Source organism: Somniosus microcephalus, unplaced genomic scaffold, assembly GCF_052327205.1.
Source record: "Somniosus microcephalus isolate GS21.2 unplaced genomic scaffold, FLI_Smic_1.0 unresolved_chr1, whole genome shotgun sequence".
NCBI classification, from domain to species: domain Eukaryota; kingdom Metazoa; phylum Chordata; class Chondrichthyes; order Squaliformes; family Somniosidae; genus Somniosus; species Somniosus microcephalus.
This window is the reverse complement of record NW_028225179.1, coordinates 63,373,760-63,397,049: the sequence shown is the minus strand read 5'-3', so window position 1 is coordinate 63,397,049 and position 23,290 is coordinate 63,373,760. Positions and strand designations below refer to the sequence as shown.

At 52.1% G+C, this 23,290-nt stretch overlaps 1 protein-coding gene across 4 annotated transcripts in view; it reads left to right on the top strand.

Moving 5' to 3' along the window:
* Nucleotides 1-6,022, top strand: part of LOC147095435 (RING finger protein 112-like) — a 478,940-nt gene extending 472,918 nt beyond the window's left edge. For all 4 annotated transcript variants that reach the window (XM_085974583.1, XM_085974582.1, XM_085974584.1 and 1 more), the window contains one exon: nucleotides 5,268-6,022. In XM_085974583.1, the coding sequence (XP_085830709.1) occupies nucleotides 5,268-5,732 (465 nt within the window). In that variant the 3' untranslated portion in view covers nucleotides 5,733-6,022. The remainder of the gene's footprint in view (nucleotides 1-5,267) is intronic.
* Nucleotides 6,023-23,290: the final 17,268 nt, after the last annotated feature.

Genomic DNA, 23,290 nt, shown 5'->3' with positions numbered 1-23,290 from the left:
GTGCTGTACCTGCCCTGGGAGTGTTTTATGTGACAGTGTAGAGGGAGCTTTACTCTGTATCTAACCCGTGTTGTACCTGCCCCGGGAGTGTTTGATGGGGACAGTGTCGAGGGAGCTTTACTCTGTATCTAACCCGTGCTGTACCTGCCCTTGGAGTGTTTAATGGGACAGTGTAGAGGGAGCGTTACTCTGAATCTAACCCGTGCTGTACCTGCCCTGGGAGTGTTTGATGGGACAGTGTAGAGGGAGCTTTACTTTTTATCTAACCCGTGCTGTACCTGCCCTGGGAGTGTTTTATGGGACAGTGTAGAGGGAGCTTTACTCTGTATCTAACCCGTGTTGTACCTGCCCCGGGAGTGTTTGATGGGGACAGTGTAGAGGGAGCTTTACTCTGTATCAACCCGTGCTGTACCTGCCCCGGGAGTGTTTGATGGGGACTGTGTAAAGGGAGCTTTACTCTGTATCTAACCTGTGCTGTACCTGCCCTGGGAGTGTTTGATGGGACAGTGTAGAGTGAGCTTTACTCTGTATCTAACCCATGCTGTACCTGCCCTGGGAGTGTTTGATGGGACAGTGTAGAGGGAGCTTTACTCTGTATCTAACCCGTGCTGTAACTGCCCTGGGAGTTTTTTATGGGACAGTGTAGAGGGAGCTTTACTCTGTATCTAACCCGTGTTGTACCTGCCCCGGGAGTGTTTGATGGGGACAGTGCAGAGGGAGCTTTACTCTGTATCTAACCCGTGCTGTACCTGCCCTGGGAGTGTTTAATGGGACAGTGTAGAGGGAGCTTTAATCTGTATCTAACCCGTGCTGTACCTGCCCTGGGAGTGTTTGATGGGACAGTGTAGAGGGAGCTTTACTCTGTATCTAAACCGTGCTGTACCTGCCCTGGGAGTCTTTGATGGGACAGTGTAGAGGGAGCTTTACTCTGTATCTAACCCGTGCTCTACCTGCCCTGGGAGTGTTTTATGGGGACAGCGTAGAGGGAGCTTTACTCTGTATCTAACCTGTGCTGTACCTGCCCTGGGAGTGTTTGATGAGACAGTGTAGAGGGAGCTTTACTCTGTATCTAGCCTGTGCTGTACCTGCCCTGAGAGTGTTTGATGGGACAGTGTTGAGGGAGATTTACTCTGTATCTAATCCGTGCTTTACCTGCCCTGGGGGTGTTTGCCGGGACTGTGCAGAGTGAGCTTTACTCTGTCGCTTACCCGTGCTGTACCTGCCCTGGGAGTATTTGATGGGACAGTGTAGAGGGAGCTTTACTCTGTATCTAACCCGTGCTGTACCTGCCCTGGGAGTGTTTGATGGGACATTGCAGAGGGAGCTTTACTCTGTATCCAACCCATGCTGTACCTGCCCTGGGAGTGTTTGATGGGACAGTGTAGAGGGAGCTTTACTCTGTATTTAACCTGTGCTGTACCTGCCCTGGGAGTGTTTTATGGGGACAGTGTAGAGGGAGCTTTACTCTGTATCTAACCCGTGCTGTACCTGCCCTGGGAGTGTTTGATGGGACAGTGCAGAGGGAGCTTTACTCTGTATCTAACCCGTGCTGTACCTGACCTGGGAGTGTTTTATGGGGACAGTGTAGAGGGAGCTTTCCTCTGTATCTAACCCGTGTTGTACCGGACCTGGGACTGTTTGATGGGACAGTGTTGAGGGAGCGTTACTCTGTATCTAACCCGTGCTGTACCTGCCCTTGGAGAGTTTGATGTGACAGTGTAGAGGGTGCTTTACTCTGTATCTAACCCATGCTGTACCTGCCCTGGGAGTGTTTGATGGGACAGTGTCGAGGGAGCTTTACTCTGCATCTAACCCATGCTGTAACTGCCCTGGGAGTGTTTTATGGGGACAGTGTAGAGGGAACTTTACTCTGTATCTAACCCGTGTTGTACCTGACCTGGGAGTGTTTAATGGGACAGTGTAGAGGGAGATTAATCTGTATCTAACCCATGCTGTACCTGCCCTGGGAGTGTTGAATGGGACAGTGTAGAGGGAGCTTTCCTCTGTATCTAACCCGTGCTGTACCTGCCCTGGGAGTGTTTGATGGGACAGTGTAGAGGGAGCTTTACTCTGTATCTAACCCGTGCTGTACCTGCTATGGGAGTTTTTGATGGGACAGATTAGAGGGAGCTTTACTCTGGATCTAACCCGTGCTGTACCTGCCCTGGGAGTGTTTGTTGGGGCAGTGGTGAGGGAGCTTTACTCTGTATCTAACCCGTGCTGTACCTGCCCTGGGAGTGTTTGGTGGGACAGTGCAGAGGGAGCTTTACTCTGTATCTAACCCCGTGCTGTACCTGCCCTGGGAGTGTTTAATGGGACAATCTAGTGGGAGCTTTACTCTGTATCTAACCCGTGCTGTACCTGCCCTGGGAGTGTTTGGTGGGACAGTGCAGAGGGAGCTTTACTCTGCATATAACCCGTTCTGTACCTGCCCTGGGTGTGTTTGATGGGACAGTGTAGAGGGAGCTTAACTCTGTGCCTAACCCATGCTGTACCTGCCCCGGGAGTGTTTGATGGGACAGTGTAGAGGGAGCTTTAATCTGTGTCTGACCTGTGCTGTACCTGTCCTGGGAGTGTTTGATGCGACAGTGTAAAGGGAGATTTACTCTGTATCTAACCCCGTGCTCTACCTGCCCTGGGAGTGTTTGATGGGACAGTGGAGAGGGAGCTTTACTCTGTATCTAACCCGTGCTGTACCTGCCCTGGGAGTGTTTGATGGGACAGTGTAGAGGGACCTTCACTCTGTATCTAACCCGTGCTGCACCTGTCCTGGGAGTGTTTGATGGGACAGTGTAGAGGGAGCTTTCATCTGTATGTAACCCGTGCTGTACCTGCCCTGTGAGTGTTTGATTGGACAGTTTAGAGGGAGCTTTACTCTGTATCTAACCCGTGCTGTACCTGCCCTGGGAGTGTTTTATGTGACAGTGTAGAGGGAGCTGTACTCTGTATCTAACCCGTGTTGTACCTGCCCCGGGAGTGTTTGATGGGGACAGTGTCGAGGGAGCTTTACTCTGTATCTAACCCGTGCTGTACCTGCCCTGGGAGTGTTTAATGGGACAGTGTAGAGGGAGCGTTACTCTGTATCTAACCCGTGCTGTACCTGCCCTGGGAGTGTTTGATGGGACAGTGTAGAGGGAGCTTTACTCTCTATCTAACCCGTGCTGTACCTGCCCTGGGAGTGTATTATGGGACAGTGTAGAGGGAGCTTTACTCTCTATCTAACCCGTGTTGGACCTGCCCCGGGAGTGTTTGATGGGGACAGTGTAGAGGGAGCTTTACTCTGTATCTAACCCGTGCTGTACCTGCCCCGGGAGTGTTTGATGGGGACTGTGTAAAGGGAGCTTTACTCTGTATCTAACCCGTGCTGTACCTGCCCTGGGAGTGTTTGATGGGACAGTATAGAGGGAGCTTTACTCTGTATCTAACCCGTGCTGTACCTGCCCTGGGAGTGTTTGATGGGACAGTGTAGAGGGAGCTTTACTCTGTATCTAACCCGTGCTGTACCTGCCCTGGGAGTGTTTGATGGGACAGTGTAGAGGGAGCTTTACTCTGTATCTAACCCGTGCTGTACCTGCCCTGGGAGTGTTTGATGGGACAGTGTAGAGGGAGCTTTACTCTGTATCTGACCCGTGCTGTACCTGCCCTGGGAGTGTTTTATGGGGACAGTGTAGAGGGAGATTTACTCTGTATCTAAACCGTGTTGTACCTGACCTGGGAGTGTTTGATGGGACAGTGTAGAGGGAGCTTTACTCTGTATCTAACCCGTGCTGTACCTGCCCTGGGAGTGTTTGATGGGACAGTGTAGAGGGAGCTTCACTCTGTATCTAACCCGTGCTGTACCTGCCCTGGGAGTGTTTGATGGGACAGTGTAGAGGGAGCTTTACTCTGTATCTAACCCGTGCTGTACCTGCCCTGGGAGTGTTTGATGGGACAGTGTAGAGGGAGCTTTACTCTGTATCTAACCCGTGCTGTACCTGCCCTGGGAGTGTTTTATGGGGACAGTGTAGAGGGAGCTTTACTCTGTATCTAACCTGTGCTGTACCTGCCCTGGGAGTGTTTTATGGGGACAGTGTAGAGGCAGCTTTACTCTGTATCTAACCCATGCTGTACCTGCCCTGGGAGTGTTTGATGGGACAGTGTAGAGGGAGGTTTACTCTGTATCTAACCCATGCTGTACCTGCCCTGGGAGTGTTTGATGGGGACAGTGTAGAGGGAGCGTTACTCTGTATCTAACCCGTGCTGTACCTGCCCTGGGAGTGTTTGATGGGACAGTGTAGAGGGAGCTTTACTCTCTATCTAACCCGTGCTGTACCTGCCCTGGGAGTGTATTATGGGACAGTGTAGAGGGAGCTTTACTCTCTATCTAACCCGTGTTGGACCTGCCCCGGGAGTGTTTGATGGGGACAGTGTAGAGGGAGCTTTACTCTGTATCTAACCCGTGCTGTACCTGCCCTGGGAGTGTTTGATGGGACAGTGTAGAGGGAGCTTCACTCTGTATCTAACCCGTGCTGTACCTGCCCTGGGAGTGTTTGATGGGACAGTGTAGAGGGAGCTTTACTCTGTATCTAACCCGTGCTGTACCTGCCCTGGGAGTGTTTGATGGGACAGTGTAGAGGGAGCTTTACTCTGTATCTAACCCGTGCTGTACCTGCCCTGGGAGTGTTTTATGGGGACAGTGTAGAGGGAGCTTTACTCTGTATCTAACCTGTGCTGTACCTGCCCTGGGAGTGTTTTATGGGGACAGTGTAGAGGCAGCTTTACTCTGTATCTAACCCGTGCTGTACCTGCCCTGGGAGTGTTTGATGGGACAGTGTAGAGGGAGCTTCACTCTGTATCTAACCCGTGCTGTACCTGCCCTGGGAGTGTTTGATGGGACAGTGTAGAGGGAGCTTTACTCTGTATCTAACCCGTGCTGTACCTGCCCTGGGAGTGTTTTATGGGGACAGTGTAGAGGGAGCTTTACTCTGTATCTAACCTGTGCTGTACCTGCCCTGGGAGTGTTTGATGGGACAGTGTAGAGGGAGGTTTACTCTGTATCTAACCCATGCTGTACCTGCCCTGGGAGTGTTTGAGGGGACAGTGTAGAGGGAGCTTTACTCTGTATCTAACCCGTGCTGTACCTGCCCTGGGAGTGTTTGAGGGGACAGTGTAGAGGGAGCTTTACTCTGTATCTAACCTGTGCTGTACCTGCCCTGGGAGTGTTTGATGGGGACAGTGTAGAGGGAGCTTTACTCTGTATCTAACCCCTTTCTCTATTTGGCGTTCAGCAACAAAATTCGGACGGAATTTTCAATAGCGTAAAGACCACTCCGAGTAAAATGAAGAAACGGCTGCAGGAGAAAGCTGAGGAGCTGTTGGAGGACTTTGCTCCGGGAGGTAGCGAGGTGCAGATCAAGAGGATGACCCAGGAACTGCGCGACCAATTGCAGAGGGAGATCACTGTGTGTTCCGATTCTTACAAAAACAATTTTAAGTTCGGCGTGGTAAAGTGCGTCGGTGTAGCTACTCTTGGTGTGGCCGCGACGGCAGCAGGGGGCGCGGCAGCAGGTTTAGCTGCAGGGGCCGGCGCGGTGGCACTCGTTGCGGCGGACATTGTGATGGGGTTTGCGGTGGGAACGGGGGCAGCAGTCGGGGCGGGGGCAGTGGCGGCGGCAGGAACGCGGATTGCGGTGCGGTATGGAAAGGCGTCCAACAAAAGAGAATCTGGAGACAAGCAACAGCTCCTGCAATAACAGGGTTGAGATATTGGACCGACTGACACGAGGCGGTCTGCATAGCGGATAGAAGAATAGGATGCCCGCCGCTCGATCGCTAATGCGCATGCCTCCTGTGCCTTTATACCCCCTGGCTTTTTTTACCTTGAATATAAAATGATAACTGCCCCTTGAAGCGAGTTGTTGTCTGTGGGGAATCGAGATGGCAAATGAGAGCATGTTAGAGCTTTCCTTCCCTGGCGCTTCTTCTGTCAAGTATGCACTGCTTTTGCAATATGTTTCAAAATAAACTCGATTCTAAAATTAAAGCCTGTTTTCCTCTGCTGTGTCGTTCGTTTCATGAGTTCAAGTGTAGGCCGTGCCTCACTCTCTCCCATCGCTGGAGTCTCGAACACCATAATCCAGGCTCAACAATTAACGGTTGCCAGTACTGACAGAGAGCTGCACTTTTGGAGGGGCAGTACTGAGGGAGCACTGCACTATCGGAGGGGCAGTACTGAGGGAGCGCTGCACTATCGGAGGGGCAGTACTGAGGGAGCGCTGCACTGTTGGAGGGGCAGTACTGAGGGAGCGCTGCACTATCGGAGGGGCAGTACTGAGGGAGCGCTGCACTATCGGAGGGGCAGTACTGAGGGAGCGCTGCACTGTTGGAGGGGCAGTACTGAGGGAGCGCTGCACTATCGGAGGGGCAGTACTGAGGGAGCACTGCACTGTCGGAGGGGCAGTACTGAGGGAGCGCTGCACTGTCGGAGGGGCAGTACTGAGGGAGCGCCGCACTGTCGGAGGGGCAGTACTGAGGGAGCGCTGCACTGTCGGAGGCGCAGTACTGAGGTAGCGCTACACTGTCGGAGGGGCAGTACCGAGGGAGCGCTGCACTGTCGGAGGGGCAGTACTGAGGGAGCACTGCACTGTCGGAGGGGCAGTACTGAGGGAGCGCTACACTGTCGGAGGGGCAGTACTGAGGGAGCGCTACACTGTCGGAGGGGCAGTACTGAGGGAGCACTGCACTGTCAGAGGGGCAGTACTGAGGGAGCACTGCACTGTCGGAGGGGCAGTACTGAGGGAGCACTGCACTGTCGGAGGGGCAGTACTGAGGGAGCGCTACACTGTCGGAGGGGCAGTACTGAGGGAGCGCTACACTGTCGGAGGGGCAGTACTGAGGGAGCGCTGCACTGTCGGAGGGGCAGTACTGAGGGAGCACTGCACTGTCGGAGGGGCAGTACTGAGGGAGCACTGCACTGTCGGAGGGGCAGTACTGAGGGAGCGCTACACTGTCGGAGGGGCAGTACTGAGGGAGCGCTACACTGTCGGAGGGGCAGTACTGAGGGAGCACTGCACTGTCGGAGGGGCAGTACTGAGGGAGCGATGCACTATCGGGGGGTCAGTACTGAGGGAGCACTGCACTGTCGGAGGGGCAGTACTGAGGGCGCACTGCACTGTCGGAGGGGCAGTAATGACGGAGTGCTGCAATTTTGGAGGGGCAGTACTGAGGGAGCGCTACACTGTTGGAGGGGCAGTACTGAGGGAGCGCCACACTGTCGGAGGGGCAGTACTGAGGGAGCGCTACACTGTTGGAGGGGCAGTACTGAGGGAGCGCTGCACTGTCGGAGGGGCAGTACTTAGCACTGCACTGTCGGAGGGGCAGAACTGAGGGAGCGCTGCACTGTCGGAGGGGCAGTAATGAGGGAGCGCTGCACTATCGGAGGGGCAGTACTGAGGGAGCACTGCACTGTCGGAGGGGCAGTACTGACGGAGCGCTATACTGTCGGAGGGGCAGTACTGAGGGAGCGCTGCACTTTTGGAGGGGCAGTACTGAGGGAGCGCTACACTGTCGGAGGGGCAGTACTGAGGGAGCACTACACTGTCAGAGGGGCAGTACTGATGGAGTGGTACACTGTCGGAGGGGCAGTACTGAGGGAGCACTGCACTGTCGGAGGGGCAGTACTGAGGGAGCACTGCACTGTTGGATTGGCAGTACTGAGGGAGCGCTACACTGTCGGAGGGGCAGTACTGAGGGAGCACTGCACTGTCGGAGGGGCAGTACTGAGGGAGCGCTGCACTATCGGAGGGGCAGTACTGAGGGAGCACTGTACTGTCGGAGGGGCAGTACTGACGGAGCGCTGCACTTTTGGAGGGGCAGTACTGAGGGAGTGCTACACTGATGTAGGGGTACTAATGAAGTCGCGCTGCACTGTCGGAGGGGCAGTACTGAGGGAGCGCTGTACTGTCGGAGCACCAGCACTGAGGGAGCGCTGCACTGTCAATGGGTAGTACTGAGGGTATGTTTCACTGCCGGAAGGGTAGTACTGAGTTGGACTGCATTTTGGAGGGGCAGTACTGAGGGACTGCCGCATTGTCGTAGGGGCACTAATGAGGTCGCGCTGCACTGCCGGAGGGGCAGTACTGAGTAAGTGCCGCACTGTCAGAGGGCCAGTAGAGAGGATGCGCTGCACTGTCGGAGGGGCAGTACTGAGGGAGCACCGCACTGTCGGACGGGCAGTACTGAGGGAGTGCTGCACTATCAGAGGGGCAGTACTGAGGGAATGCTGCACTGTCGGAAGTGCAGTATTGAGGGAGCGCCACACTGATGTAGGGGTACTAATGAAGTAGCGCCGCACTGTCGGAGGGGCAGTACTGAGGGAGCGCTGTACTGTCGGAGCACCAGCACTGAGGGAGCGCTGCACTGTCAATGGGTAGTACTGAGGGTGTGTTTCACTGCCGGAAGGGTAGTACTGAGTTGGACTGCATTTTGGAGGGGCAGTACTGAGGGACTGCCGCATTGTCGTAGGGGCACTAATGAGGTAGCGCTGCACTGCCGGAGGGGCAGTACTGAGTAAGTGCCGCACTGTCAGAGGGCCAGTAGAGAGGATGCGCTGCACTGTCGGAGGGGCACTACTGAGGGAGCTCTGTACTTTCAGAGGGGCAATACTGAGGGAGCGCCGCAGTTTTGGAGGGGCAGTACTGAGGGAATGTTGCACTGTTGGATGGCCAGCACTGAGGGTGCGCTGCATTGTTAGAGGGGCAGAATTGAGGGAGCACCGCACTGTCAGAAGGGCTGTACTGAGGCAGCACTGCACTGTCGGAGGGGCAGTACTGAGCGAGCACTGCACTGTTGGAGGGGCAGTACTGAGGGAGCACTGCACTGCCAGAGGGGCAGTACCGAGGGAGCACCGCACTTTCGGAGGGGCAGCACTGAGGGAGGGCTGCACTTTTGGAGGGGCAGTACTGAGGGCGTGCCGCACTGTCGGAGGGTTAGAAGTGCGAGTGTGCTGCACTGTCGGAGCGGTACAACTGATAGAGTGCTACACTTTCAGGGGGGCAGTACTGAGGGAGTGCCGCACTGTCAGAGGGGCAGTACCGAGGGACCGCTGCATTGTCAGTGCGGCAATACTGAGGGAGCGCCGCACTGTCGGAGGGGCATTACTGTGGTCTAACCAGACTGGAACTGTGCACAGTGCTCCAAGTATGGTCCAACCAGACCAGAACCGTGCACAGTGCTCCAAGTGTGGTCTAACCAGACCAGAACTGAGCACAGTGCTCCTAGTGTGTTCTAACCAGACCAGAACTGAGCACAGTGCTCCAAGTGTGGTATTACCAGACTGGAAAGATGCAGAGTGCTCCAAGTGTGGTCTAACCAGACAGGAACAGTGCACATGTGCTCCTAGTGTGTTCTAACCAGACCAGAATTGAGCACAGTGCTCCAAGTGTGGTATTACCAGACTGGAACAATGCACAGTGCTCCAAGTGTGGTCTAACCAGACCGGAACAGTTCACACTGTTCCAAGTGTGGTCTAACCAGACCAGATTGTGCACAGTGCCCCAAATGAAGTTTACCCAGACCAGAACTGTGCACAGTGCTCCAAGTGTGGTCTAACCATACTGGAAATGTGCACAGTGCTCCGAGTGTGGTCTAACCAGACCAGAACTGTGCATAATGCTCCAAGTGTAGTCTAACCAGACCAGAACTGTGCACAGTGCTCCAAGTGTAGTCTAACCAGACCACAACTGTGCACAGTGCTCCAAGTGTGGTCTAACAAGACCAGAACTGTGTACAGTGCTCCAAGTTTGGTCTAACCAGGCCAGAACAGTGCACAGTGCTCCAAGTGTGGTCTAACCAGACCAGAACTGTGCACAGTGCTCCAAGTTTGGCCTAACTAGACCAGAACAATGCACAGTGTTCCAAGTGTGGTCTAACCATAATGGAAATGTGCACAGTGCTCCAAGTGTGGTCCAAACAGACTGGAACTGGGCACAGAGCACCAAGTGTGGACTAACCAGACCGGAACTGTGCACAGTGTTCCAAGTGTGGTCTACCCAGACCAGAACTGTGCACAGTGCCCCAATTGTGGTCTAACCAGACCGTTACTGAGCAAAGTGTTTCAAGTGTGGTGTAACAAGACCAGAACTGTGGACAGTGCCCCAAGAGAGAAGTAACCAGACCAGAATTGTGCACATGTGCTCCCAGTGTGGTCTAACTAGACCAGAACTGAGCACATTGCTCCAAGTTTGGTCTAACCAGGCTGGAACAGTCAACAGTGCTCCAAGAGTGGTTTAACCAGATGGGAACTCTGCACAGTGCACCAAGTGTGGTCTATCCAGACCAGAACTGTGCACAGTGCTCCAGGTGTGGTCTAACTAGACCGGAACTGTGCACAGCGCTCCAAATATGGTCTAACCAGACTGGAACTATGCACAGTGCTCCAAGTATGGTCTAACCAGACCAGAACTGTGCACAGTGCCCCAATTGTGGTCTAACCAGACCGTTACTGAGCAAAGTGTTTCAAGTGTGGTGTAACAAGACCAGAACTGTGGACAGTGCCCCAAGAGAGAAGTAACCAGACCAGAATTGTGCACATGTGCTCCCAGTGTGGTCTAACTAGACCAGAACTGAGCACATTGCTCCAAGTTTGGTCTAACCAGGCTGGAACAGTCAACAGTGCTCCAAGAGTGGTTTAACCAGAGGGGAACTCTGCACAGTGCACCAAGTGTGGTCTATCCAGACCAGAACTGTGCACAGTGCTCCAGGTGTGGTCTAACTAGACCAGAACTGTGCACAGCGCTCCAAATATGGTCTAACCAGACTGGAACTATGCACAGTGCTCCAAGTGTGGTCTAACCAGACTGGAACTGTGCACGGAGCTCCAAGTGTGGTCTAACCCGACCAGAACTGTGCACAGTGCTCCAAGTGTGGTCTAACCAGACCGGAACTGTGCACAGTGCTCCAAGTGTGGTCTAGCCAGACCAGAACTGTGCACAATGCCCCCAATGAGGTCTAACCAGTCCAGAACGGTGCACAGTGATCCAAGTGTGCTCTGCCAGACCAGAACTGTGCACAGTGATCCAAGTGTGGTCTAAACAGACCAGAACTGTGCACAGTGCCCCAAGTGGGAAGCAACCAGGCCAGAACTGTGCACATGTGCTCCCAGTGTGGTCTAACCAGACCTGAACTGAGTACAGTGCTCCAAGTGTGGTCTAACAAGGCTGGAACTGTGCACAGTGCTCCGAGTGTGGTCTAACGAGACCGGAAGTCTGCACAGTGCTCCAAGTGTGGTCTATCCTAACCAGAACTGTGCACAGTGCTCCAAGTGTGGTCTAAATAGAGCAGAACTGTGCACAGTGCCCCAAATGTGGTCTAACCAGACTGGAACTGTGCACAGTGCTCCAAGTATGGTCCAACCAGACCAGAACTGTGCACAGTGCTCCAAATGTGGTCTGACCAAACTGGAAATGTGCACAGTGCTCCAAGTATTGTCTAACCAGACAAGGACTGTGCAGTGCTCCAAGTGGGGTCGAACCAGACCAGAGTATTTCACTATGCTCCAAGTGTGGTCCAACCAAACCAGAACAGTGCACAGTGCTCCAAGTGTGGTCTATCCTAACCAGACCTGTGCACAGTGCTCCAAGTGTGGCCTAAATAGAGCAGAACTGTGCACAGTGCCCCAAATGTGGTCTAACCGGACTGGAACTGTGCACAGTGCTCCAAGTATGGTCCAACCAGACCAGAACAGTGCACAGTGCTCCAAATGTGGTCTGACCAAACTGGAACTGTGCACAGTGCTCCAAGTATTGTCTAACCAGACAAGGACTGTGCAGTGCTCCAAGTGGGGTCGAACCAGACCAGAATATTTCACTGTGCTCCAAGTGTGGTCCAACCAAACCAGAACTGTGCACAGTGCTCCAAGTGTGGTCTAACCAGACCAGAAATGTGCACAATGCTCCAAGTTTGACTAACCAAACCAGAACTGTGCACAGTGCTCCAAGTGTAGTCTAACCAGACCGGAATTGTGCACAGTGCTCCAAGTGTGGTCTAACCAGACCGGAACTGGGCACAGTGCTCCAAGTATGGTCTAGCCAAATCGGAACTGTGCACAGTGCCCCCAGTGAGGTCTTAGCAGTCCAGAACGGTGCACAGTGATCCAAGTGTCGTCTATCCAGACCAGAACTTGGCACAGTGCTCTAAGTGTGGTTCAACCAGACCGGAACAGTTTACAGTGCTCCAAGTGTGGACTAACCAGACCAGAACTTGGCACAGTGCTCCAAGTGTGGTTTAACCAGACCGGAACAGTTCACTGTGCTCCAAGTGTAGTCTAACCAGACCAGAACTGGGCACAGTAGTCCAATTGTGCTCTACCCAGTCCAGAACTGTGCACAGTGCTCCAAGTGTGGTCTAACCAGACCAGAAATGTGCACAGTGCTCCAAGTATGGTCTAACCAGACTGGAACTGTGCAGAGTGCTCCGAGTGTGGTCTGACCAGACCTGAACTGTGCACATGTGCTCCAAGTGTGTTCTAACCAGACCAGAACAGTGCACATTTGCTCCAAGTGTGTTCTAACCAGACCAGAACTGTGCACAGTGCCCCAAATGAGTTCTAACAAGACCAGAACTGTGCACAGTGCTCCAAGTTTGGTCTAACCAGACCAGAACTTTGCACAGTGCTCCAAATGTGGTCTACGCAGACCGGAACTGTGCACAGTGCTCCAAGTGTGGTCTGACCAGACCAGAACTTGGCACAGTGCTCCAAGTGTGGTCTAACCAGACCAGAACTATGCACAGTGCTCCAAGTGTAGTATATCCAGACTGGAACTGTGCACAGTGCTCCAAGTGTGGTCTAACCAGACCAGAACTATGCACAGTGCTCCAAGTGTAGTATATCCAGACTGGAACTGTGCACAGTGCTCCAAGTGTGGTGTAAACAGACCGGAATTGTGCACAGTGCTCCAAGTGGGGTCGAACCAGGCCAGAATATTTCACTGTGCTGCAAGTGTGATCTAACCAAACCAGAACTGTGCACAGTGCTCCAAGTGTGGTCTAACCAGACCAGAACTGTGCACAATGCCCCAAGTTTGACTAACCAAACCAAACCTGTGCACAGTGCTCCAAGTGTGGTCTAACCAGACTGGAACTGTGCACGGAGCTTCAATGTGGTCTAAACAGACCGGAACTGTGCACAGTGCTCCGACTGTGGTCTAACCAGACCAGAACTGTGCACAGTGCTCCAAGTGTGGTCTAACCAGACCGGAACTGTGCACAGTGCTCCAAGTGTGGTCTAGCCAGACCAGAACTGTGCACAATGCCCCCAATGAGGTCTAACCAGTCCAGAACGGAGCAGAGTGATCCAAGTGTGGTCTACCAGACCATAACTGTGCACAGTGCTCCAAGTGTTGTCTAACCAGACCAGAACTTGGCACAGTGCTCCAAGTGTGGTTTAACCAGACTGGAACAGTTCACAGTGCTCCAAGTGTGGTCTAACCAGACCAGAACTGGGCACAGTGCTCGAATTGTGGTCTACCCAGTCCAGAACTGTGCACAGTGCTCCAAGTATGGTCTAACCAGACTGGAACAGTGCACAGTGCTCCGAGTGTGGTCTAACCAGACCGGAACTGTGCACATGTGCATCAAGTGTGCTCTAACCAGACCAGAACTGTGCACATGTGCTCCAAGTGTGTTCTAACCAGACCAGAGCTGTGAGGAATGGAACTTGGTGAACCCAACTGCAAGAAGGCAAACTGAGGCAGAGGTTAGGTTGCAAAAACAAAGATAGACTTTACTTGAAATAAACAAAATAACAACAGCACAGATACAGATACAGATACAGATACAGATACAGATACAGATACAGGCTAGCAAGCCAGCAAGAGGAATCACAAGGCAGTGAAACTCAAGACTGAGCAAAGAACATAAACAAAGCACCACTTAAATAGTAGGCATATAACTATGCACAGGTGAGTAAAATTAGGAATAAAGAAGGACACAATTAAGAGTTCATGGTGCCCTCTGGTGGCGAGGCGAGGCAGAATCTGGGTCATTCCTGAAAAGAATTGTGCACAGTGCTCCAAGTGTGGTCTCACCAGACCAGAACTGAGCAAAGTGCTCCAAGTGTGGTCTCGCCAGACCAGAACAGAGCACAGTGCTCCAAGTGTGGTCTAAGCAGACCGGAACTGTGCACAGTGCTCCAAGTGTGGTATAACCAGACCAGAGCTTGGCACAGTGCTCCAAGTGTGGTATAACCAGACCAGGACTGTGCACATTGCTCCAAGTGTGGTCAAACCAGACTGGAACATTTCACAGTGCTCCATGTGTGGTCAAACCAGACCAGAACTGTGCACATTACTCCAAGTGTGGTCTAACCAGACCAGAACATTTCACAGTGCTCCAATTGTGGTCTACCCAGACCAGATCTGTGCACAGTGCTCCAAGTGTGGACAAACCAGACCAGAACAGTGCACAATGCTTCAAGTGATGTCTAACCAGACTGGAACTTTGCACAGTGCTCCGAGTGTGGTCCAACCAGGCCAGAACTGTGCACAGTGCTCCAAGTGTGGTATAACCAGACTGGAAATGTGCACAGTGCTCCAAGTGAGGTGTAACCAGACCAGAACTGTGCACATGTGCTCCAAGTGTGTTCTAAACAGACCAGAACTGTGCACAGTGCTCCAAGTTTGGTCTAACCAGACCGGAACGATGCACAGTGCTCCAAGTGCAGAATATCCAGACTGGAACTGTGCACAGTGGACCAAGTGTCGTCTTAGCAGATCAGAACTTTGCACAGTGCTCCAAGTATGGTCTAACCAGACCAGAAGTGTGCACAGTGCTACAAGAATGGTCTAACCAGATCAAAAAAGTGCACACTGCTCCAAGTGTGGTGTAACCATGTAGAACTGAGCACAGTGCTCCAAAGTTGGTCTAACCAGAGCAGAAAGGTGCACAGTGCTCCACGTGGGGTCGAACAAGACCAGAATATTTAACTCTGCTCCAGGTTTGGTCTAACCAATCCAGAAATGTGCACAGTGCTACAAGTGTGGTCTAAACAGACTGGAACTGGGCACAGAGCTCCAAGTATGGACTAACCAGACCGGAACTGTGCACAGTGCTCCAAGTGTGGTCTAACCAGACGGAAACTGGGCACAGAGCTCCAAGTGTGGTCTAACTAGATCAGAACTGCGCACAGTGCCCCAAGTGAGAGGTAACCAGACCAGAATTGTGCACATGTGCTCCCAGTGTGGTCTAACCAGACCAGAACTGAGCACATTGCTCCAAGTGTGGTCTAACCAGGCTGGAACTGTGCACAGTGCTCCGAGTGTGGTCTAACCAGAACGGAACTCTGCACAGTGCTCCAAGTGTGGTCTATCCAGACCAGAATTGTGCACAGTGCTCCAAGTGTGGTCTAACTAGACCACAACTGTGCACAGTGCTCCAAATGTGGTCTAACCAGACTGGAACTGTGCACAGTGCTCCAAGTATGGTCCAACCAGACCAGAACTGTGCACAGTGCTTCATGGATGGTCAGACCAGACCAGAACTGTGCGCAGCGCACCAAATTTGGTATAACTAGACCAGAACTATGCACATTGCTCCAAGTGTAGTATATCCAGACTGGAACTGTGCACAGTGCTCCAAGTTTGGTCTAAGCAGACTGGTACTGTGCACAGTGCTCTAAGTCTGGTCTAACCAGTCCAGAACTGTGCACAGTGCTCCAAGTGGGGTCGAACCAGGCCAGAATATTTCACTGTGCTCCAAGTGTGGTCTAACCAAACCAGAACTGTGCATAGTGCTCCAAGTGTGGGCTAACCAGACCAGAACTGTGCACAATCCTCCAAGGTTGATTAACCAAACCCGAACTGTGCACAGTGCTCCAAGTGTGGTCCAACCAGACTGGAACTGTGCACGGAGCTCCAAGTGTGGTCTAACCATACCTGAACTGAGCACAGTGCTCCGAATGTGGTCTAACCAGACCAGATCTTTGCACAATGCTCCAAGTGTGGTCTTACCAGACCGGAACTGTGCACAGTGCTCCAAGTGTGGTCTAGCCAGACCAGAACTTGGCACAGTGCGCCAAGTGATGTATAACCAGACCAGGACTGTGCACAGTGCTCCAAGTGTGGTCTTACCAGACCGGAACTGTGCACAGTGCTCCAAGTGTGGTCTAGCCAGACCAGGAATTGGCACAGTGCTCCAAGTGAGGTATAACCAGACCAGGACTGTGCATAGTGCTCCAAGTGTGGTCTAAGCAGACCAGAATGGTGCACAGTCCTCCAAGTGTGGTTTAACCAGACTGGAACATTTCACAGTGCTCCAATTGTGGTCTACCCAGACCAGATCTGTGCACAGTGCTCCAAGTTTGGACTAACCAGACCAGAAATGTGCACAATGCTCTGAGTGTGGTCCAACCAGACCGGAACTGTGCAAAGTGCTCCAAGTGAGGTATAACCAGACTGGAAAGTGCACAGTGCTCCAAGTGAGGTGTAACCAGACCACAACTGTGCACAGTGCTGCAAGTTTGGTCTAACCAGTCCGGAACGATGCACAGGGCTCCAAGTGTAGTATATCCAGTCTGGAACTGTGCACAGTGGTCCAAGTGTGGTCTAAGCAGATCGGTACTGTGCACAGTGCTCCAAGTATGGTCCAACCAGACCAGAAAGGTGCACAATGCTCCAACTGTGGTCTAATCAGGCTCGAACTGGGCACAGAGCTCCAAGTGTGGTCTAACAAGACCGGAATTGTGCACAGTGCTCTGAGTGTGGTCTAATTAGACCAGAACTGTGCACGGTGCCCCAAGTGGAAAGTAACCAGACCAGAACTGTGCACATGTGCTCCCAGAGTGGTCTAACCAGACTTGAACTGAGCACAGTGCTCCAAGTGTGGCCTAACAAGGCTGGAACTGTGCACAGTGCTCCGAGTGTCGTCTAACCAGACCAGAAGTCTGCACAGTGCTCCAAGTGTGGTCTATCCTGACCAGAACTGTGCACAGTGCTCCAAGTGTGGTCTAAATAGAGCAGAACTGTGCATAGTGCCCCAAATGTGGTCTAACCAGACTGGAACTGTGCACAGTGCTCCAAGTATGGTCCAACCAGATCAGAACCGTGCACAGTGCTTCATGGATGGTCAGAACAGACCAGAGCTGTGCACAGTGCTCCAAGTGTGGTATAACCAGACTGGAACTGTGCACAGTGCTCCAAGTGTGGTCTAACTAGGCCGGAACTGCGCACAGTGTTCGAAGTGTGGTCTAACAAGACCAGAACTGTCCACAGCTCCCCAAGTGAGGTCTAACCAGACCAGAACTGTGCACATGTGCTCCTAGTGTGTTCTAACCAGACCAGAACTGCGCACAGTGCTACAAGTGTGGTATTACAAGACTGGAACGATGCACAGTGCTCCAAGTGTGGTCTAACCAGACAGGAACAGTTCACACTGTTCCACGTGTGGTCTAACCAGACCAGAATTGTGCACAGTGCCCCAAAAGAAGTTTACCCAGACCAGAACTGTGCACTGTGCTCCAAGTTTGGTCTAACCATACTGGAAATATGCACAGTGCTCCGAGTGCGGTCTAACCAGACCAGAACTGTGCACAGTGCTCCAAGTGTAGTCTAACCAGACCAGAAATGTGCTAAGTGCTCCAAGTTTGGTCTCACCAGACCAGAACGGTGTAGAGTGCTACAAGTTTGGTCTTACCAGACCAGAACAGAGCACAGTGCTCCAAGTTTGGTCTAACCAGACCAGAACTGTGCACAGTGTTCCAAGTTTGGTCTAACCAAACCAGAACTATGCACAGTGCTGCAGGTGTGGTCTAACCAGACCAGAACTGTGTACAATGCTCCAAGTTTGACTAAGCAAACCAAAACTGTGCAAAGTGCTCCAAGTGTGGTCTAACCAAACTGGAACGGTGCACAGATATCCAAGTGTGGTCTAACCAGACCAGAACTGTGCACAGTGCTCCAAGTGTGGTCTAAGCAGACCGGAACTGTGCAAAGTGCTCCAAGTGCGGTATAACCAGACTTGAACTGTGCACAGTGCTCCAAATGTGGTCTAACTAGACTGGAACTGTGCACAGTGTTCCAAGTGTGGTCTAACCATAATGGAAATATGCACAGTGCTCCGAGTGTGGTCTAACCAATCCAGAAATCTGCACAGTGCTCCAAGTGTGGTCTAACCAGACTGCAACTGGGCACAGAGCTCCAAGTGTGGACTAACCAGACCAGAACTGAGCACATTGCACCAAGTATGGTCTAACCAGGCTGGAACTGTCAACAGTGCTCCGAGACTGGTCTAACCAGATTGGAACTCTGCACAGTGCACTAAATGTGGTCTATCCAGACCAGAACTATGCACAGTGCTCCAGGTGTGGTCTAACTAGACCAGAACTGTGCACAGCGCTCCAAATATGGTCTAACCAGACTGGAACTGTGCACATTGCTCCAAGTATGGTCTAACCAGTCCAGAACTGTGCACAGTGCTCCAAGAGGGGTTTAACCAGGCCAGAATATTTCACTGTGCTCCAGTGTGGTCTAACCAAACCAGAACTGTGCACAGTGCTCCGAGTGTGGTCTAACCAGACCAGAACTGTGCACAAATTCTCCAAGTTTGACTAACCAAACCAGTACTGTGCACAGTGCTCCAAGTGTGGTCTAACCAGACTGGAACTGTGCAAGGAGCTCCAAGTGTGGTCTAACCAGACCGGAACTGTGCACAGTGCTCGGACTGTGGTCTAACCAGACCAGAACGGTGCACAGTGCTCCAAGTGTGGTCTAAACAGACCAGAACTGTGCACAATGCCCCCAATGAGGTCTAACCATTGCAGAACGGTACACAGTGATCCAAGTGTGCCCCACCAGACCAGAACTGTGCACAATGATGCAAGTGTGGTCTAACCAGACCAGAACTTGGCATAGTGCTCCAAGTGTTGTATAACCAGACCAGGACTGTGCACAATGCTCCAAGTGTGGTCTAACCAGACCAGAACTTGGCACAGAGCTCCAAGTGTGGTATAACCAGACTGGAACAGTTCACAGTGCTCCAAATTTGGTCTAACCAGGCCAGAACTGGGCACAGAGGTCCAATTTTGGTCTACCAAGTCCAGAACTGTGCACATTGATCCAAGTGTGTTCTAACCAGACCAGAACTGAGCACAGTGCTCCAGGTGTGGTATAACCAGATTAGAACGATGCACAGTGCTTCAAGTGTGGTCTAACCAGACCAGAATTGTTCACATTGCCCCAAATGAGGTCTAACCAGACCAGAACTGTGCACAGTGCTCCAAGTGTGGCCTAACCAGACCAGAACCGTGCACAGTCCCCCAAATGAGGTCTTTCCAGAACAGAACTGTGCACAGTGCTCCAAGTGTGGTCTCCCCAGAGCAGAACATTGCACAGTGCTCCAAATGTGGTCTATCAAGACTGCAACTGTGCACAGTGCTCCAAGTTTGATCTAACCAGACTGGAGCTATGCACAGTGCTCTAATTGTGGTCTAAGCAGACCAGAACAGTGCACAGTGCTCCAAGTGTGGTCTAACCAGACGAGAACTCTGCACAGTGCTGCGCGTTTGGTCTAACCAGACCAGAAATGTGCACAGTGCTCCACGTTTGGTCTAACCAGACCAGAAATGTGCACAGTGCTCCAAATTTGCTCTAACCAGACCAGAAATGTGCACAGTGCTCCAAGTGTGGTCGAACGAGACCAGAATTGTGCACAAATGCTCCAAGTTTGACTAACCAAACCAGTACTGTGCATAGTGCTCCAAGTGTGGTCTAACCAGACTGGAACTGTGCACGGAGCTCCAGGTGTGGTCTAACCAGACCGGAACTGTGCACAGTGGTCGGACTGTGGTCTAACCAGACCAGAACTGTGCACAGTGCTCCAAGTGTGGTCTAACCAGACCGGAACTGTGCACAGTGCTCCAAGTGTGGTCTAGCTAGACCAGAACTGCGCACAATGCCCCCAATGAGGTCTAACCAGTCGAGAACCGTGCAAAGTGATCCAAGTATGCTGTACCAGACCAGAACTGTGCACAGTGATCCAAGTGTGGTATAACCAGACCAGAACTTGGCATAGTGCTCCAAGTTTTGTATAACCAGACCAGGACTGTTTACAGTGCTCCAAGTGTGGTTTAACCGGACCAGAACTTGGCACAGAACTCCAAGTGTGGTACAACCAGACTGGAACAGTTCACAGTGCTGCAAGTTTGGTCTAATCAGGCATGAACTGGGCACAGTGGTCCAATTTTGGTCTACCAAGTCCAGAACTGTGCACATTGATCCAAGTGTGGTCTAACCAGACCAGAACTGTGCACAGTGCTCCAAGTATGGTCTAACCAGATTGAAACTGTTCACAGTGCTCCGAGTGTGGTCCAACCAGAGCGGAACAGAGCACATGTCCATCAAGTGTGCTCTAACCAGACCAGAACTGTGCACATGTGCTCCAAGTGTGTTCTAACCAGACCAGAACTGAGCACAGTGCTCCAAGTGTGGTATAACCAGATTAGAACGATGCACAGTGCTCCAACTGTGGTCTAACCAGACCCGAACTGTTAACAGTGCCCCAAATGAGGTCTAACCAGACCAGGACTGTGCACAGTGCTCCAAGTGTGGTCTAACTAGACCAGAAATATGCACAGTCCCCCAAATGAGGTCTTTCCAGAACAGAATTTGCACAGTGCTCCAAGTGTGGTCTCCCCAGAGTAGAACATTGCACAGTGCTCCAAATGTGGTATAACAAGACTGCAACTGCGCACAGTGCTCCAAGTTTGATCTAACCAGACTGGATCTATGCACAGTGCTCCAATTATGGTCTAAGCAGACCGGAACAGTGCACAGTGCTCCAAGTGTGGTCTAACCAGACCAGAACTGTGCACAGTGCCCCAAATGAAGTTTACCCAGACCAGAACTGTGCACAGTGCTCCAAGTGTGGTCTAACCAGACTGGAACTGTGCACAGTTCTACAGGTGTGGGCTAACCAGACCAGAACTGTGCACAGTGCTCCAAGTGGGGTTGAACCAGACCGGAGCATTTCATGGTGCTCCAAGTGTTGTCTAACCAGACCAGACCTGTGCTCAATGCTCCAAGTGTGGTATAACCAGACTGGAACTGCGCACAGTGCTCCGAATGTGTGGTCGCACCAGACCAGAACTGTGCACAGTGCTCCAAGTTTGGTAAAACCAGTCTGGAACTGTGCAGATTGCTCCAGGTGTGGTCTAACCAGACTGGAACTGTGCACAGTGTACCAAGTGTGTTCTAACTCGACCAGAACTGTGCACAATGCCCCAAGTGAGGTCTAACCAGACCAGAAGTGTGCACATGTGCTCCATGTGTTTTTCAACCTGACCAGAATTGAGCACAGTGCTCCAAGTGTGGTATTACCAGACTGGAAAAATGCACAGTGCTCCAAATGTGTTATAACCAGACTGGAACTGTGCACAGTGCGCCAAGTGTGGTCTAACCAGACCAGAACTGTGCATAGTGCTCCAAGGTAGGTCTATCTAACTAAACCGGAACAGTTCACAGTGCTCCAAGTGTAGTATATCCAGACTGGAACTGTGCACAGAGCTCCAAGTGTAGTCGAACCAGACCGGAACTGTGCACAGTGCTCCAAGTGTGGTCTAACCAGATCAGAATTGTGCACAGTGCTCCAAGTTAGGTCTAACCAAACCGGAACTGTTCACAGTGCTCCAAGTGGGGTCAAACTAAACCGGAACAGTTCACAGTGCTCCAAGTGTTGTATATCCAGACCAGACCTGTGCTCAATGCTCCAATTGTGGCCTAACCTGACCAGAACTGTGCACATTGCCCCAAGTGAGAAGTTACCAGACCAGAACTTTGCACATGCGCTCCCAGTGTGGTCTAACCAGACCAGAACCGAGCACAGTGTTCCAAGTGTGGTCTAACCAGGCTGGAACTGTGCAAAGTGCTCCGAGTGTGGTCTGACCAGACCGGAACACTGCACTGTGCTCCAAGTGTGGACGATCCAGACCATAACTGTGCACATGTGCTCCAAGTGTGTCTTAACCAGACCAGAACTAAGCACAGTGCTCCAAGTGTGGTCTAAACAGATCGGAACTGTGCACAGTGTACCAAGTGTGGTCTAACCAGACCAGAACTAAGCACAATGCTCCAAGTGTGGTATTACCAGGCTGGAACAATGCACAGTGCTCCAAATGTGGTATAACCAGACTGGAACAGTGCACAGTGCTCCAAGTGCGGTCTAACCAGACCAGAAGTGTGCATAGTGCTCCAAGGTAGGTCAAACTAAACCGGAATAGTTCACAGTGCTCCAAGTGTAGTATATCCAGACTGCAACTGTGCACAGAGCTCCAAGTGTGGTCTAACGAGACCAGAACTGTGCACAGTGCTACAAGTGTGGTCTAAACAGACCAGAACTGTGCACAGTACTCCAAGTGAGGACTAACTAGACAAGTACTGTGCACAGTGCTTCAAATGTGGTCTACCCAGACTGGAACTGTGCACAATGCTCCAGATATGGTCCAACAAGACCTGAACTGTGCACAGTGCTCCATGGATGGTCTGACCTGACCAGAACTCTGCACAGTGCTCCAAATGTGGTCTGACCAGACTGGAACTGTGCACAGTGCATCAAGTTTGGTCGAACCAGAACGGACATATGCACAGTGCACCAAGTGTAGTATATCCAGGCTGGAACTGTGCACAGTGCTCCAACTGTTGTCTAAGCAGACCGGAACTGTGCACAATGCTCCAAGTGGGGTCTAACCAGACCAGAATATTTCACTGTGCTCCAAGTGTGGTCTAACGAAACCAGAAATGTGCACAGTGCTCCAAGTGTGGTCTAACCAGACCAGAACTGTGCACAGTGCTCCAAGTGTGGTCTAACCAGATTGGAACTGCGCACAGTGCTCCAAGTGTGGTCTAACCAGACTGGAACTGTGCACAGTGCTCCCAGTGTGGTCTAACCAGACCAGAACTGTGCACAGTGCTCCAAGTTAGGTCTAACCAAACCGGAACTGTTCACAGTGCTCCAAGTGGGGTCGAACCAGACCGGAGCATTTCATGGTGCTCCAAGTGTTGTCTAACCAGACCAGACCTGTGCTCAATGCTCCAAGTGTGGTATAACCAGACTGGAACTGTGCACAGTGCTCCGAATGTGTGGTCGCACCAGACCAGAACTGTGCACAGTGCTCCAAGTTTGGTAAAATCAGTCTGGAACTGTGCAGATTGCTCCAGGTGTGGTCTAACCAGACTGGAACTGTGCACAGTGTACCAAGTGTGTTCGAACTAGACCAGAACTGTGCACAATGCCCCAAGTGAGGTCTAACCAGACCAGAAGTGTGCAC